This window comes from Mycetomoellerius zeteki, unplaced genomic scaffold, assembly GCF_001594055.1.
Source record: "Mycetomoellerius zeteki isolate Tzet28-1 unplaced genomic scaffold, Tzet1.0 scaffold212, whole genome shotgun sequence".
NCBI classification, from domain to species: domain Eukaryota; kingdom Metazoa; phylum Arthropoda; class Insecta; order Hymenoptera; family Formicidae; genus Mycetomoellerius; species Mycetomoellerius zeteki.
This window is the reverse complement of record NW_017257086.1, coordinates 771,520-787,639: the sequence shown is the minus strand read 5'-3', so window position 1 is coordinate 787,639 and position 16,120 is coordinate 771,520. Positions and strand designations below refer to the sequence as shown.

General features: G+C 32.8%; 2 protein-coding genes across 5 annotated transcripts in view; one reads left to right on the top strand and one right to left on the bottom strand.

Annotated features, from left to right (window-relative positions):
• Positions 1-1,897: 1,897 nt before the first annotated feature.
• On the top strand, positions 1,898-2,811 carry Dad1 (dolichyl-diphosphooligosaccharide--protein glycosyltransferase subunit). The gene is made up of 2 exons (XM_018447870.1): positions 1,898-2,248; positions 2,624-2,811. The coding sequence occupies exons 1-2, from the start codon at positions 2,044-2,046 to the stop codon at positions 2,752-2,754; spliced, it is 336 nt and encodes a 111-aa protein (XP_018303372.1). The 5' UTR covers positions 1,898-2,043; the 3' UTR covers positions 2,755-2,811.
• A 3,729-nt stretch (positions 2,812-6,540) lies between these two features.
• The window catches only part of LOC108722626 (E3 ubiquitin-protein ligase AMFR), a 9,896-nt gene continuing 316 nt past the window's right edge, over positions 6,541-16,120 (bottom strand). For 3 of the 4 annotated variants that reach the window (XM_018447820.1, XM_018447823.1, XM_018447822.1), the window contains exons 2-8: positions 12,127-12,432; positions 10,146-10,403; positions 9,751-9,906; positions 8,853-9,175; positions 7,974-8,364; positions 7,593-7,834; positions 6,541-7,362 (exon numbers count right to left, since the gene is read on the bottom strand). In XM_018447820.1, the coding sequence (XP_018303322.1) occupies positions 7,167-7,362; positions 7,593-7,834; positions 7,974-8,364; positions 8,853-9,175; positions 9,751-9,906; positions 10,146-10,403; positions 12,127-12,381 (1,821 nt within the window). In that variant the 5' untranslated portion in view covers positions 12,382-12,432 and the 3' untranslated portion in view covers positions 6,541-7,166. Of the gene's footprint in view, positions 7,363-7,592; positions 7,835-7,973; positions 8,365-8,852; positions 9,176-9,750; positions 9,907-10,145; positions 10,404-12,126; positions 12,433-15,922; positions 16,115-16,120 lie in introns of those variants that run through there. The other variant, XM_018447821.1, reaches the window with a different exon arrangement.

The window sequence follows — 16,120 nt, the reverse complement described above, 5'->3', positions numbered from 1 at the left end:
TGAGATAGGACCATTCTTCTAGATCTAAAAGTATGATCCAATTAGCGCGAAGGAAACTTACAACAGTTGCAAAACAAACGTTCTGCTGAACGCACCCACTGAATGCACCCATATATGAAAAGGAAGGAAACGGAGGGCTTTGATTGGTACATTTTCTTATGCATTACGTGTTATGCGTTATGCAAGAGTCTGTGCTCCCGCTTTAAGACTTCCGAAGAAGATTATGAATTCCGGCATAATCCTCTCTCTCTCTCTCTCTCTCTCTCTCTCTCTCTCAACCTTTTTCGTACACCAACCAGCGCATCAATATTAACTATTAATTTGATAGATTTAGGGTGCAGTCCCATGGAGCGTATCGCGGATCGCGCGTATCGAAAATCTGACCAATCGCGGACGTTCCGCTGTTTTTGATGCGCGAAAATTTCGTTCCTATGGTCCCATGGAGCGAAATTCGCGTAAGCGGATCAGGCGGATAGTCAATCATAAAACGAGTTTTGTTATTTTTCTTTATTTGCCTTCATCTAAACAGTTGTATGATTGGTAAACCGCCGATCCGTTTACGTTAATTCCGCTTCATGGGACCATAGGAACGAAATTATCGCGTATCGAAAATAGCGGAACAAAACTGACTTCTGCGGACGAATTACTGTAGGACCGCAGAAAAAAGAGGATAGCCGTAAAAAGTAAATAACCATATTGTGTAAGTAAATTATATTAAATATTAATTTATTTAATATAATTAAATTTTTTTAAAAATAGAACAATTGAAGGGCTAAGAGCCAGTTATGTAATAAAGAACGTTTAATTTAAAACATAAAGATAATTAAAATAATCATGATTATAACATTTCATTTTGTTTTATATTTACAGAGTCTTTTATTATTTATTATTTTTATATACGCGGTCGAAATGAAGCGTTATAATCATGATTATTTCAATTATAATATCTTTATTAAATGTTCTTTATTACATAACTGGCTCTTAGCCCTTCAATTATTCTATTTTGTTTTATACACTTACAGTCTTATTATTATTTATTAAATTAAAAAATTCGCAATGGTTTAACAAGTGTAGAATAAAATAAAAAACAATATTGCTTTTGTTGTTATTAACAAAACGTCTAGACCACAACCACAATGCTTTCATCAAGCAGGAAATATATCATAAAATTATTAAAACATATGAGCTTTATTCTATATTAAGAAAAAGTGAGAACAAACCTATTAATAGAAGAAAACGAAAATATTGGGTCAGTCGAATATTTACTATTGAACGATGGTTAGCACAAGGAGCAAGTAATAATCTCGTTAATGAACTGGAGCAACAAGATCGTGAATTCGTGAATCGTGAAAGATATTCACTGTCTTCTTTTTTATTTCAGATAGAGCTTCTTCTTTGAGTTTAAATGACTCAGGTTCTCGTTGACGAGGTAAATGCAGCTAGTCGTATAAGGCACAATCGAAACCGACAATGCTTTCCAAAAAAACGATGCAACAATTTTCGACGCAATCTTGCGATTCTACGCATATCACATCTCGAGGGCTGCCATATGACACTACTTCTTTAGACCAAGCGATTTTACTTAAATTCGGCGCGTATTACGCTACAATAATGGATTCAGCGGAACGGCGGCGTATCGAAAATAGCGGAACGTCCACGATTGGTCAGATTTTCGATACGCGCGATCCGCGATACGCGCGATACGCTCCATGGGTCTGCACCCTTATTTCAGTGATTTATTTCCAGGAGTACTGGAAAAAAATGGATATTGTTGTAGTTTACATCCACTTTTTCAGAGGGCAGTAGTGCGCGGAGACATTTTGCGGTTACAGGAGAAAGGCCATCATATTCTCTCTCGGATTTCTCTCTGTTAATAGTATCTCGTCGATGGCAATATGGAGGATATGGAGCGATATATGTGCAATACGTGTCATGGACGTCACGGTTGGTCACGGTGTCACCGCCGGTTCCTTCCACGCGTGTATACGTGAAGAGTTTTCGAATATTTCGCTCTTGTAATATTTTGTATCAAGATCAATAAATATGACGGCGTTGACAGTGTTATACAAATTTTGGTCAGAATACACAAAAAATACACCCAAGAAACTGAAAATTATCGATGCATACTTATTGTACGTATTTCTGACGGGTGTTATCCAGTTCGTGTATTGTTGCCTCGTCGGCACTTTTCCCTTCAATAGTTTTCTCAGTGGTTTCATATCCTGTGTATCCTGCTTCATTCTAGGAGGTAATTATATCTGTACTCGTTATACGTTTTTCTTTCCGTACAACTCTTCGACTACAACATCTAACGTACATATACAAATATAATTTACAAATACAGATGCGCATGTACTTTAGCTGTGTTCCAAAATTTATTATCGGTACTGAAAATTTGTAATTTACGTTATGTGCATTGTAAATTTTTAATATTGGCAGTAAATTTTGGTATGCACAGCCTGGGATTCTGTCTTTTTTCACATTGTGTAATTAATACGAATTTCAATATACACCAATCTATTACTTTATAGTTTATCTCATGTTCAAAGTGATTACATTAAAGCTATTATCCTTCTTCACTCATTTGCACAGATAATTGATGATTTTACATTCTCTTTTTCAGTTTGTCTCCGATTGCAAGTTAATCCACAAAATAGAAGTCAATTTCATGGCATAAGCCCAGAAAGAGGATTTGCAGACTTCATTTTTGCACATATTATTTTACACATTGTTATAATGAATTTCATTGGATAAGATATGCAGCTATAGTATACATACATAATAGATCAACAGCATCATTTTCAAAAATAAATTGGGTTTCATATATAAGTATATAACATGTTTTTCTACTGTTATTCTTTGATTTTCATTCAAATATCTTGTAATTGATTAATAAAATTATGAAAATAATATAATTATAACTTTAAACAATTCATTCAGCACATAATTCCTTTTCTATATGATTTTACATTCTAAATATTAAATAAAAAAAAAAGTTTTACGAGCCAAATTGGAGATGGCCCAACGAATAGTGTTACTGGTAAGTAATCTAACAATAAATTGTTAATTTTCCATTTGTCAAATTAAATGACGCGTATAAATTTTAAACATCTCTTTGTACCATATATGAAGAGTAAAGATAGAAATATTTATTGTGCAAAAATACTTCACGCAACATGAAATTACTGGGAAATATTTGTATCGATACAAAATTACAATTGACTCGTTACATTATGTAACATAAATTGTAAGAACATTTACATAGTTGCGTAAAATAAATAAGCAATGTAACTACAACAATCTATAATGTATTTTATTTGTCTTACTATTACTAGTTGTACAATGTCAAGTGTAGAATAGATATTACATTGATGTAGAATAGAAGAGACTTAGGACACCCCATGCTCATATTTATAAAGATCCTAAGAAAAAGTTCGTACTGTATTGTAAAGTTACAGCTTCGAGAAACTCAGGAAAGCATTATTAGACTATCCTTTCACTTGCCAAACTCTAGCCAGATATTATATATATTTCTCAAAACAATATAATATAATAAAGCTCTTTTATTTATATGAAAATATTGATATATTTTCATACATATATTTTATTTACACAGAGGCAATTGACAAGAATAATAAAATTTTTAATTCCTTGAGAAATTTAATGCAGATTATCTGCCTATGAAACGTAATAACTTAAATGTTTTGAAAATAAAACTATTACTAACACTATTATTAATGATAGCTACAATGGAAACCGTGAATTTTGTATACGCCATATACAGAAAGTTGACTTAAATATAAATTGCCTTATGTTTCATTACTTATTATCTATTTATATGCAACTTAGAGATCCATAAAATATATATAAATGGTTCGATGTAAATAAAGCTACTTACAAAGTTTTTAATACAACGATGTATGCATCATTCATAAAATAAGTTTTTCTCGTCTCTTATTGTTAGATGCAGACACATTTCCATAAATCTATCTCCTAATAAATAATTATCATAATACAGGCTGTCCCATGACTGACATAAGTTCTAATAACAGATATATATATTTATATCTTGTATATATTTGTGTGTCAGTATTTTCTGATAAATTTAAAATTAATTTTTTCTTCAGTGATAACATCGAGGTATTTCTCTAAACTAAATACCTGAATTACAAATCATGACGAAGAAATGTTTTATAAACTACGATTTACTTTGCAGGACAAATAAATACACAATTATGTTCTCCAATTAATTTCCGAATAGATTCTGGTAGAACTTTGTGTGTGTGATTTAAAATTTCATATATATTACAAAGATATATAAATTAAAAAATTAAAGAAAAAAAATTCGATTCAAAATTCAGTCAAAGAATCTGTTATTATATTTACAGTTACGAGTTGTGGCACATCCTGGGTATATTTTATATCCTACTAATATATACGGATACATATGTTTTTTCTAATGTATGTTATTTATATGTGAATATAGGTGAATATATTTATGTCAAATTTCATCACACAATCATCAAACTAGAAAAACTGCGAATCTTATTATTAAATTTATACAAATTAATTAAACATGCAGATTGCATTGTTACGGAAATAAATAGTGAATCATAAAATATAAAAATCTTCCATTAAACTAGAAGGAATATCTACTATTATTAGGAATATATATGTGTGTATATAGTATATATTCAATTAGAATAAAATATTAAAATTTATTTATCATTAAAGGCTCGGAAGTTTGTAAAGTCTTACAATAAACTGTTCCTCATTACGATGCAAGCACAAAGTCTACGACAATAGATTTTATTCATATTTAAGTATTTATATATGCAATTATATATTGTTTTCAGGGATGTACGTGTTACTTGTAACGCCGTTACTTTTTATCATTATTTTATTATAATAACGATTTGGTAATAGTGTTGCGAATTTTTTATGGCGATAACGCCAGATTGAAAAAGTCAATAGTTATTTGTAACGAGTCATCCAAATCAAATACGCAAAGAAACAATTTTCCATCAAAACTTGTAAACTTCCGAACCCTTGCTCATTACATATGAAATTAAGTTATATACAAGATTTACAACTTTACTATAATTTACTCTAACTTTCGTCTTTGTGCAAATTATAATTATCAAGTCAAATGTAACAACTAATATAAATTATAAAACGAAACAAACGTCTCCTTGACGTCGTGTAAAAAACGTATCTGTGTTGCTTGAAATATTTGACAAATTAAAAAGTTCTTTTTTTTAATAAATTTTTAGTAGATAATGATGAAAAATACATATCTCAACTTGTTTACAGGCACAAACATAGCATGACTGATTGTATCTTCGAATTAAGAATCTTGCATTTTATGTTCTTTATTCTGGATTAATCACCGATCATTGCGTGCATGTTGCTAATCGTTAAATATATTTTTTATGCAAACAATAACGTTATTTTTTTTATGCAAACATGTCTCTAATAAAGTGTCCTTGTATAAGTAATCACCTCTTTTTATCTCGTAAATTAACAGAGATAGACCTAATAAATATATCAAATTAAACGTTTTTATCTAAACTCCATTGCAAGCATAGTAATCGCTTAAAAAAATTATCCACGTTAGAGATCGGAGGGATATACATCATTTGTGCACATAAAGTAAACAATACGATATAATAAAGTTGTAGCGTTTATTCTGATAAGCATAACGATGTATGTACGATATAACAAAATTATTTTACAAATTATGTAAGTTATTTTGATTTAAAATTTTGCGGACAACTAATACCTTTTCAATTTCGGCCTTGCAATATGATTAACTTTCGACTCTCGCATTGACAATTAACATGTTGTCATTTAATCAATATGAGTAACGAGAGTCGGACGTTTGATACACCGTAGGGCCGAAATTGAAAAGGTATTAGTTACTCGCAAAACATTAAACTGAAATAACTCGTATAATTTGTAAAATAATTTTATTATATCATACATCGGTGTACTCGTTAGAACGAGCGAAACAACTTTTATTATATCGTATTATTTATTTTACTTATAAAAATTATGCATATCCCTCCGTTCTCTAACATAAACAATTTTTCTAAATAATTACTGTACTTGCAATGGAGTTTAGTTAGAATCGTTTAATTTGATATTATATTTATTAGGTCTATCTCTGTTAATTTATAAGATAAAAAAGAGTGGCCGCTTATACGACATCCTGTATCTATTGTATACCACCGGAAATTCGATTATTCGGGCATTATGCATAATGCTCAAATTATGCATAATCAAATTTCCCGTGCCTTTTCTTTTTTAGAAACAACTAACAAAGCTTTAATGAGCACAACTGAATCCATGCTCATTATGAATTGGCACGTGTCACTTCAATTTTTTTATGGCACTAAATACATTCATTATATTAACATTTAGTGTACCTATTTATAACCAAAATACCCTCTCCTGTCCTCTCTTCTCTCTCTCTCTCTCTCTCTCTCTCTCTCTCTCTCTCTCAATCTATAAGTTTATAAAGATTGTTTTACAAATTATGTAAAATATAAAAGAAAAATAGAAAGCTTTAAAACAAAAATTTTAATTCGTTAGAAAGTGGACGACAATGCAGCTTAAGATCTTTCCAAAACCCAATAAGGTTATTTTCTCTCTCTCTCTCTCTAACAATTTTTCTTTCAAAACGCGTGTGTATTACATGTTGCTGTAGGTATTTATCATTAGCATATTTAAATTATGTAAAAATCTTAATATCTTCTATTATAATTTAATCGTCTCATTGTAGCTTTCATCATAACTTGATGGCATTGAGTAATTGGTTCAATACTAATCGTTCATGAGTATATCGTTCACAACCTCTCAATATTCTTAAATGTCATATCTAATCTCTTGACTGCGACTTTAATTTGTTGTTTTCAGAAGGTTAAAGCACTAACTATTAAATACACAGAGATTTTTCGATAGCTCTTGCTATATTTAATAATTAGTCATCAGACAGTCATCATCAAACAGAAAGTATGCACCGCGTTGTATATTCCACGATCTTGTTTCGTATTTGGAAAAAAAAAGAAAAATAAAATGTACAACCTGTCAATTTCATATCAACTACGAAGCTCTGAGTAATTTGAATTCAAAATCATATTAATCAATCTTATTTCTGCTTATATCTAGGATATAGTATTTTCAATATTTTCAGTATTCGTTATCTGCGAATTTGTCGAATCAATCTCAGATTTCCGATGTTTTTCCAAATACCTTCTCCGTGCTGTTAATCGCATATGCTCTTTTCGTCTTTGAAGTATAAGTTCTCTCTCAGCAGATGATTTCGAGAAACGACCACCAAGACTTGAAGGTTCTTCTCCACTATAAAAATAATATATTCACACATACAGATTACCTCATGAGAAATAAAATGTCCTAGAATATCTAAACTATGAGCAAAAACATAACAAAATATGTTCATCTCGATTTACGATTTCAGATTTTCAATAGATTGGTTATTGTATATTTCTTGACGTATAGTAACAAATACAGATAATATTAAGGATATAGCTTAATATATTTATATTCTTAATATTTCAGATCTCCCTTACCTATCGGCAATAGGAATATCGAATCTAGGATCCGATGAATTTTGGATTGAAGAGTTGGGCATAATATTTGTCACGATCGTTTCCATTTGTGGGACGGATTCTTCTTGCGGTTCTTCGATTAAATGGTGTGGTATAGTTAATACCCCATCAAGTATATTCTCAATTGTCCATTCAACCGATCGAGTCATTCTAAGGTCTTCTAGGATTATACTGCGAGGATAATGGGGAAAAAGTAGTTGTACCTAATAAATATATTTGTATTAAATAAATTTTTTCTTTTGCAAGATCTATAAGAAATTTAAAATTGATTTACATTCTTTATACATATACGTAATAAGGTCGACACGCACATACACACATATGTATATGTATATATATTACCTGTCTCGCCATTGCGTCCATCTGGGAATTAGTATGTGTAAATGTAGATATGTTACCACGTAATCTGTTGTGCGAGACTTCGACGGAAAAACTAGGCAACCAAGATACGTATCTCGATGCATCGAGAAAGAGGAAAAAATGATTACTATTTCTTCTCGTAGGAGTCTGTGGCTCAGGAGGTATCTCTAGAGTGTTCTCTCTATGATTCGCTTGCATACTCAAACCCAATCGACATGTGGGACATGATGTGTCCTGTTCTAACCAAGATTGTAAGCACGAGTTGTGAAATAAGTGCGTACAGGGTAATTTACGAGCACTTTCCATCTTCTCCCAACATATGGCACAGTTATCAGAGTTCTCGGCTAACTCATCTTGTGAAGCCATTGGATAACTAAAAATATTGGAACAGTTATTTGTCTCAAAAAAATTATTGATTATTTGTAATTTAACGCGATTACAAAGGAGTTTATAGACTGTTACATATTTAAAAAAATAGAATAAAATGTGAACTTGCAACATTATAAAATGTTATGTGCCTATGATTATTACGATTTATTATTTCCATCAAAAATAGAGCTTAAGAGAAATTATAACTAATATTCGAATTTCCGATGATATTCGGAATTTTCATTAAAACTTGTGTATATGCGCGCGCGTGTGTGTGTGTGTGTGTAAAAGAAAAATGCCCTCAATAAACAAGCTGCAAATATATGACATCCTGTCTCTCTATGGACTTTTAATACGCTATAAAGTACTTAGTGTTTTATAGTTAAATAAAATTTAAAAAAATACACAAGATACCGTAAAAAGGTTACAATAAAATCAAAATAATAAAACAATTGCACCTAATTATGTATAGCATAAATACACGTTACGTACTTCTGCTCCATGTGATTTAGTACAGCCAAATAGTTTCTATGTTTTGTAATTCTCCGTTGTATCTCGTAGAACAGATATCTCAATTGCATACATATTACTAGCGATGCCATGCTCAAAAAGATGTTACTCCACAAAAGCATGTGAACATGATGAAAAAAGTCGACTGCCAGCACAATTAATTCCGAAATCAAATCCGTATAGTAAGTCAATGGACCACGTTTATCCCAAGATCGTTGCGTCGAAGTGCCGGCGCCACGAGTATCATACAGATGAATCAAATAGCGTAACATCACATGAATCGTACGGACTCCAAGTAGAATACACTACAGAACAAATAATTATTACAAAATAAATAATTATTATAAGATAAAGTTTTTATTTTAGACATTATATTTTAGACAGTGTATGACACATTTGATATTTTCCCAATCTTCTTTCAAAAGTGAACTAACAGCTACTTAACTAACAAAGAATTTGAACAATTCACGTAACACACACACACACACACACGCGCGCGCGCGCGCGCGTGCACGTACGGTATGTTTGAAAAATTCTCAGACAAAAATTTAAAAAAAAAATCAACAAATTCAAATATCAGTTTTATTAATATCAGTTTCTACATAGTCCCCTCTTCTTTACAGTGATTGCAGCTATCATAATACTTTCCTTCCGGAAAAGACGATTCCGAAAGAACAGTATTATAATAGCTTCTAATCATTGTACTACTGTTTTATTGAGTGTATCAAAAAGAAAGGAACTATGTAGAAGCCTTGTCTAAGAACTTTTTAACGTGTGTGTGTGTGTGTGTGTGTGTGTGTTACTCGAAATCGAATAGTTTGTAAATAATGACCACAAAATTTATGTCGACAAATAACTAATGCATTGTTACATTGCTTACCTCAGCTGCCATAAAAGCAAAAGTATTGAAAGATATGAAAAAGAAAGCTGCAGCGATGCAGAATAAAAGCATGAAGGAAGATAGCACAAGAATTGCCGTCAACAATACAAGAAGTCGCGCGTGACTCCATCCTGGCGTGGTGGGTGAAAAGGACAGCTAAAAATATAAAAATTATACATTACATTTCTTGAGACATATGATGATACTTGGTCAAAATCGTTGATTATTAAATATGACAAGAAAACATTCCAGAATCAAATGTGCCTTTATTTTAAATTAATATACACACACATCTATATAGCACGCAAAGTCATATGAAAGATATTTCTTTATATTTTCAAGGTTAATTGCCTTCTTTTGGCACGTCTTATATTTTCGCTCTTCGTTATACTCACATATTCAAATCGATCTTTGCAAAGTTGGCTAAGAAGACTCAGGAAGCCAAGCGCCAAAAACCATACACACCAGAGTACAATTTCGTCCATGTATTGTACATTCAAAACTCCAAAAACGAAGATAAACTTGTAAAAAAGGAAATTCCAGAACTTGTCTTTCAAATGATAGTTCTCTGAGGCACGCAGTTCGCCAAATACAAGCTTTTGGATGGTTTTGCCAAGAAGAATCAACATGCAGTAACCTGTGTTGACTAACGTCTGTAAATCATAAAAAAAGAAATTGTAAGGGAGGTATAATAATAAAGTGACATATATTATTAAGTGAAAAATGTAAAATAATTTTAGATATATATATATATTATATATATTTGAAATTTTTTAAGAGAGAAAATTTTATTAATTTTAGGGATATAAAAATGTATTAATTAAAATATAAATTATAAATCTGATTCAATATTTCTCTTTTAGCACTGATGATCGAACTAAATTTTTATATTGAAAAGAAATAAATTATACATTTTAGATTGTCCAATTTATTTATTTTTTATATCTTGTATTAAAAATAATATGAATAGATATTTTCTAACACACGCGCACTTTAAACGGGCGGCAGATAGTTTGAACAAGTGTTGCCTAATCGTTGCGAAATGATAGAAAGGCCATCTAATTTTAAGCTCAAACTTTTCTCTATTTCAATGTCTCTCCAACAAATTTTGAAGTACACCGCAGTTATCCGAGGTGCAGATCGTCAGAAAAGTTTGATATACACATGGATACGAAATGGAAGTTTTTTTCCTTCTTATCGCTATGTCATACGCACGCACACACGCACGCACGCACACACATAACAAAACGAAAAAACATTTGAATCTTCAATAATTTCATTTTGTTGATAAAACAAAATAATTTCTTAAATCTACACAAAATATTTAATTGCAATAGTAGGAAATGATAATATGGTGTGTAACGTCACCCATCTTGAATACCTTTATTGTGTCGTAAAGATAATTTGACAATTAAGCGATAAATATAATTAAAGAACGTTTTACAGTAATTTACAGAACACAACATGACAAGTTTCCGCTTGCTGATAATTACTAAACTTGAAATAATTTTATAACAAATATAACGATCAAAATTTCAGTCTTAAAAGATAATAATCTGGAAAGGGAGACGTAACTCTTTTTTTACTATATATTGTGTTATACAAATGTGCGCAAATTAATGTATTTAACCGCAACGCAGATGCAATTAAGTCCTAGCATGAATATAACGCAACGCAAAAATCAATTTGGAATATTCGTTCAAAAGAAACAATCGTCAAGCAAATCACGCGATAGTTGCATAATTTGCCTGCAGACGATTGTATGTACACGACAATTGTAACGAGACACGTAATGTCATAAGAGAGAAAAGTAACGCGTTCTGCCACCAACTGGTATGACGGATGTTAATTTCCTGTTTTAAAAAAAATGTATATTCTTCAAGTATAGCATAAACGGGACTATTTAATCTATATATTTGATTTGATCGCGATCGAAAATTTATTACGTTAAATTATTATTAAACAATCCATACAACAACGCATCTTGGTCCAATTTATCATCAACTTGATTATCTCATCAATTTGTTATCATTGTTTTTTTTTCTCGCTTTAACTCGCTAATAAGACAGATGGTCATTCTATCAAATACAGATATTATAGATGACAAGAAGATTCGACAAGGCAAACTTGGAAATTATTATACTTTATAGCTAATTGTAAAAGATAGTAGATTACATAAAGAACCATATAAAACAACGCCATCTACTCTTCAATGTTCCTGACACACTAACAGGTTTTTTAAAAGTGCAACGAAAAACTCGTCGATATGATAATATCGAAAGGGAATTTAAATATGCATAAAGCTTACGTATTATATAGAGTTTATTATACTCTTAACTAAACAGTTCTACATTCATCTACTTTGAATAAACGTACCCAAACACAGACAGGTTCCATCACCATACATTCCAAGAGTTCTTTAAGATGCGTGCCAAGACTTCTCGGATCAGTCGGATCGATGTCGCCTCCAGAATGGAGTCCGACATCGACATGCGTATGATTCGTTTTCCAAGCAGGATCCTTGATTATTTGAGTGGCATAGTATATAGAAAAGGAAAGTATGACGACGCTTATGGTGACATACACTCGAAGATTCGGAATTGGTAACCGCCCCAAAAATTCCATCGGCATGATTGGAAGAATTTCGGAATTTCCTCTTGTGTGTTGAAACACTTGTTAAATCTGCAATCAAATTTTAGTTGCAGCTCGTAGCTAAACACTTATTTTCTTTGCAATCAAGTATCGTTACAAGTTTTTACTAGATCCTAATCTTTCAAATCTTATAATCTAAAAAAAGAACCAAACAACAAAGTAATAAAATCTACATTGAAAAAATAATGTTCTGTTATACTATCACGGAAATTTAACACGGCAAACGCATGACGTTTTCAATAACGCATATATTTAAATCAATGAGATTTGCGTAAAACCGTTTATCGCATCGTTTCGCATCGTTCAATATCGATGATATTGACAAAATAACATTGGAATGAAGCTTCGCATTAATGTATACTTATAACGACGGTGATTTTCGAAGTTTCAAGAAATAAAAATGCAGGTGCGTTTTGTAAAAACGTTTAAAAACGTAAGTAAGGTATAATCTCGAGGTAAAACAATGCGGCAATCGTGACTCAACGCATATCTATCTGCGCTGCATAGTTGCACGATATCGAATGCGACAAATCCACGTTGATCGTTTCGGCTCTGCATCACCCTGCATATCGCCACGTACGTATATAATGCGCGTCGCGCATACGCCAGCCGTGCGACGTTATAACAGCAATTGTACACGGCAGTGTTGTATATGTATGTATAATAGTACGATGAGGCACAACGTTCGGTGCTCCACATTCTGATGTTTATCAAAGTAAGCGTACTCCTCGTGATGAAAAAAAGGGGGAAGAAACGAATTCGTTTCAAAGACGAGATTCGAAAAATCTATTTGTGCCAACCTCTCTCTCTCTCTTTCTCTCTTTCTCTCTCTCAACTAATCCGGTGAATAACGATAACGATGGAGTTTTCACCGAAACGATACGATGTTGTACGTCGTACGATATTAGGTTGCGGTAGTCACGTAACGATACGCAATACTTTAGTCGCGACTAACTACTACCAATTTATACATCCTAGTTGACGATACGAGTTTGATACATCGGCTGTATTTTGACGTTTAAGCTTAAAACCGTCTTCCCGGGAAAATAAACAATTACTGTTCGTTGTATCAGGCGTTGTTCAAATCTGTCATATAGTATAAATGATAAAAATATTACTTGTTAAATATATCTTGTCTCCGAATGTTTTGATCTGACGATAACGTGACCTAAAAGCTGGTCGTGAATAGCAATAGTAGTAATAAGATGAAAAAGTAATCGACGGAAAACATAAGGCCTGCTGACAGTGCCAATTCGGAAGTAAATTTCAAATCTCCAAGTCGATTTAAATTTTGATTGACCTAGATTGAACACGGTTCTCGAAATATAACATGCGAGAAATTGAAACTGAATAAATTATGAATTATACTATTGAATTATACAACTGAATTATGAATTATACTCTCTGCCAAACACATTCATAAAGTTTCCCGGGAAAAAATGAAGAAGATTTCATTATATATGTGTGGATCAAATTAGATCAAATAAGATCAAATTGTATCCGATGAGATTTAGTTTTTAGATATAATCAGATCTTCAGAAATCTAGCTTGGCCTCACATGATTGATGTTATATCCATTAAGATCTAAATAGATAATTTGCGATATAAATAAAATGCTATATTGAATATAAAGAAAGCATATTGTAGATCTACGAGAATATATTGATATATATGAATATTTAACTTTACACAATGAAACTAAATGTAATAAATATTAGATCTACAGAGATATAATAATATCAAAGAAGATATACATATATATATATATATGTACAAGTGTAATCTAATAAAAATTGGCGTACATATCTAACAGAGATCTACAGAAATATAATATCAAAATAGATCTACAATCTTGGCCAAAGGTATAAGGCAGTAAGGCACAATTGCAATTTTGTCGCATTTTACGAAAAGTTAAGTATCTTGACGAAAAAAAAATCTCAGAGGTTTTCAACCACGCATTTTAAAGCTTAAAAATATATTATATCTAATGAGATAAATGTTTATATATTAGGATACAAATAGATCAAAGTATATCTACATCGATCTACTTTGATCAGGTCAAAATGAAGATCTCTTAAGATCTCTTTTTAGATCTAATGAGATCTACATACATATAGTGAAATCTTCATTTGTTCCCGGGTACCGTCAACATGCTTTTTACTTGGTATTTGCACAAATAGCAATCGATCTCTCGCGTAGCGACATTATTTCAGAATAATTCGAGGAGCAGAGAAAAGGAAGAATGTATAATGAAAGATCCCGCATATACTGATACACACGTGTTGTCTATCACATGGCCTTATCGTACTTTTCGACGGCAAGGTCTAACGACTCTAACGATAGACGATTAAACGCGGCCGTTATCGCGTAATTAGTCGCGAATTTGAAAATTTAAAGCACACGACGAGGAAGTAGTTAGGTTACGCTGCGAAGGTCGAGTACGGATCAGCAGATTGAAAAAACGGAAAGAGAAATTTCCTTTGGAACGAAATATTCCCGCTTTTGGAGACTTTGAATAAGTTTCAAGCGTGGTGGATCCTCTCTATCTACGCCAAACATTGATCGACAGATCGCGCCGCGCCGGTCGCGCGAGTCACGGATAGAAAGCGCCTTTCACGCGGCAAAGTCGGCAAAAGGGTTAAGGCATCACAAATTGCCACAAATGCTGCAGCTGCTACTTGCTGCTACTAGCTGCTAGTGATAAATTGATAACATTTCCCATCTTTTCTTTGCTCTCTCTCTCTCTCTCTCTCTCTCTCTCTCTCTCTCTCCTGACATTTGATTCAATCACAATTCGTTTCGGCCACGTTTCTTCCTAGCTAGCCTAGGTGCTTCTATACTTATTGACAAAAGGTATACAATAGTACGTGTACATACAACGTGACTCTCGTCACGTGTAATATCTTTAGTGTAATATTTTCTGCATATATCTTTATATCGCAAGTAAATTATAACATGTGCGCTTGTTTATTAACGTCAAGATAAATTGCCATCTATAAGTACTTATGTAAATAAAAAGATGTCTTTGTCATAAAAAGTATCACGTCTGGTGCATTCATAACTTGCAACAAGACGGCCGGTCTTTGGGCACGTCACGAGTATTTCAACGCGATGCTCGCAGAGACGAGACAGAAAATCAATGCAACTTAATCATCGGCCGTAACCGGCTTGGCAAAAGCAAGAAAGGATGGAGAGAATCAGGAGTAAGTAGGAGTATAAGGCACTACAAGGTGCTAAATGGGAGAGGGAGCGGCATCGCCAATCGCGCCGATTGATGCTGATAATGGCACTTGTGCTACGGTAAATACTTGTGTCAAATGTCAAAATCTGACGATACCATTGCGAGAATGAGAAAAAGGAGGACCACGCGGTGGCCGCGTCGCAAGGGAACGATATCAACGAGCAAGATGCACCTGGATGCACCGGACCACCGGAGCCGGGGGTAGATGGGAAAGAGGAGAGAAAGAGAGAACAGCGTTTATTCAATCTATTGGCGACACATGACGACTGACGTACTTACGCACGAGCAAATGTCCGTTTCAAGCGTTTCCCGAGGCTCGCCTTGTGCGTCTCGAGGGTTACATCTACATCATAAACGTCCCGCGAAATCTCGAAAGGAAGACCTCCAAGACTGACGCAATACGGACGCGCTGCAGCATCGATTAGCACGGACGGTGAAGCGAACAATCTCTTTCTCTCTCTCTCTCTCTCTCTCCCT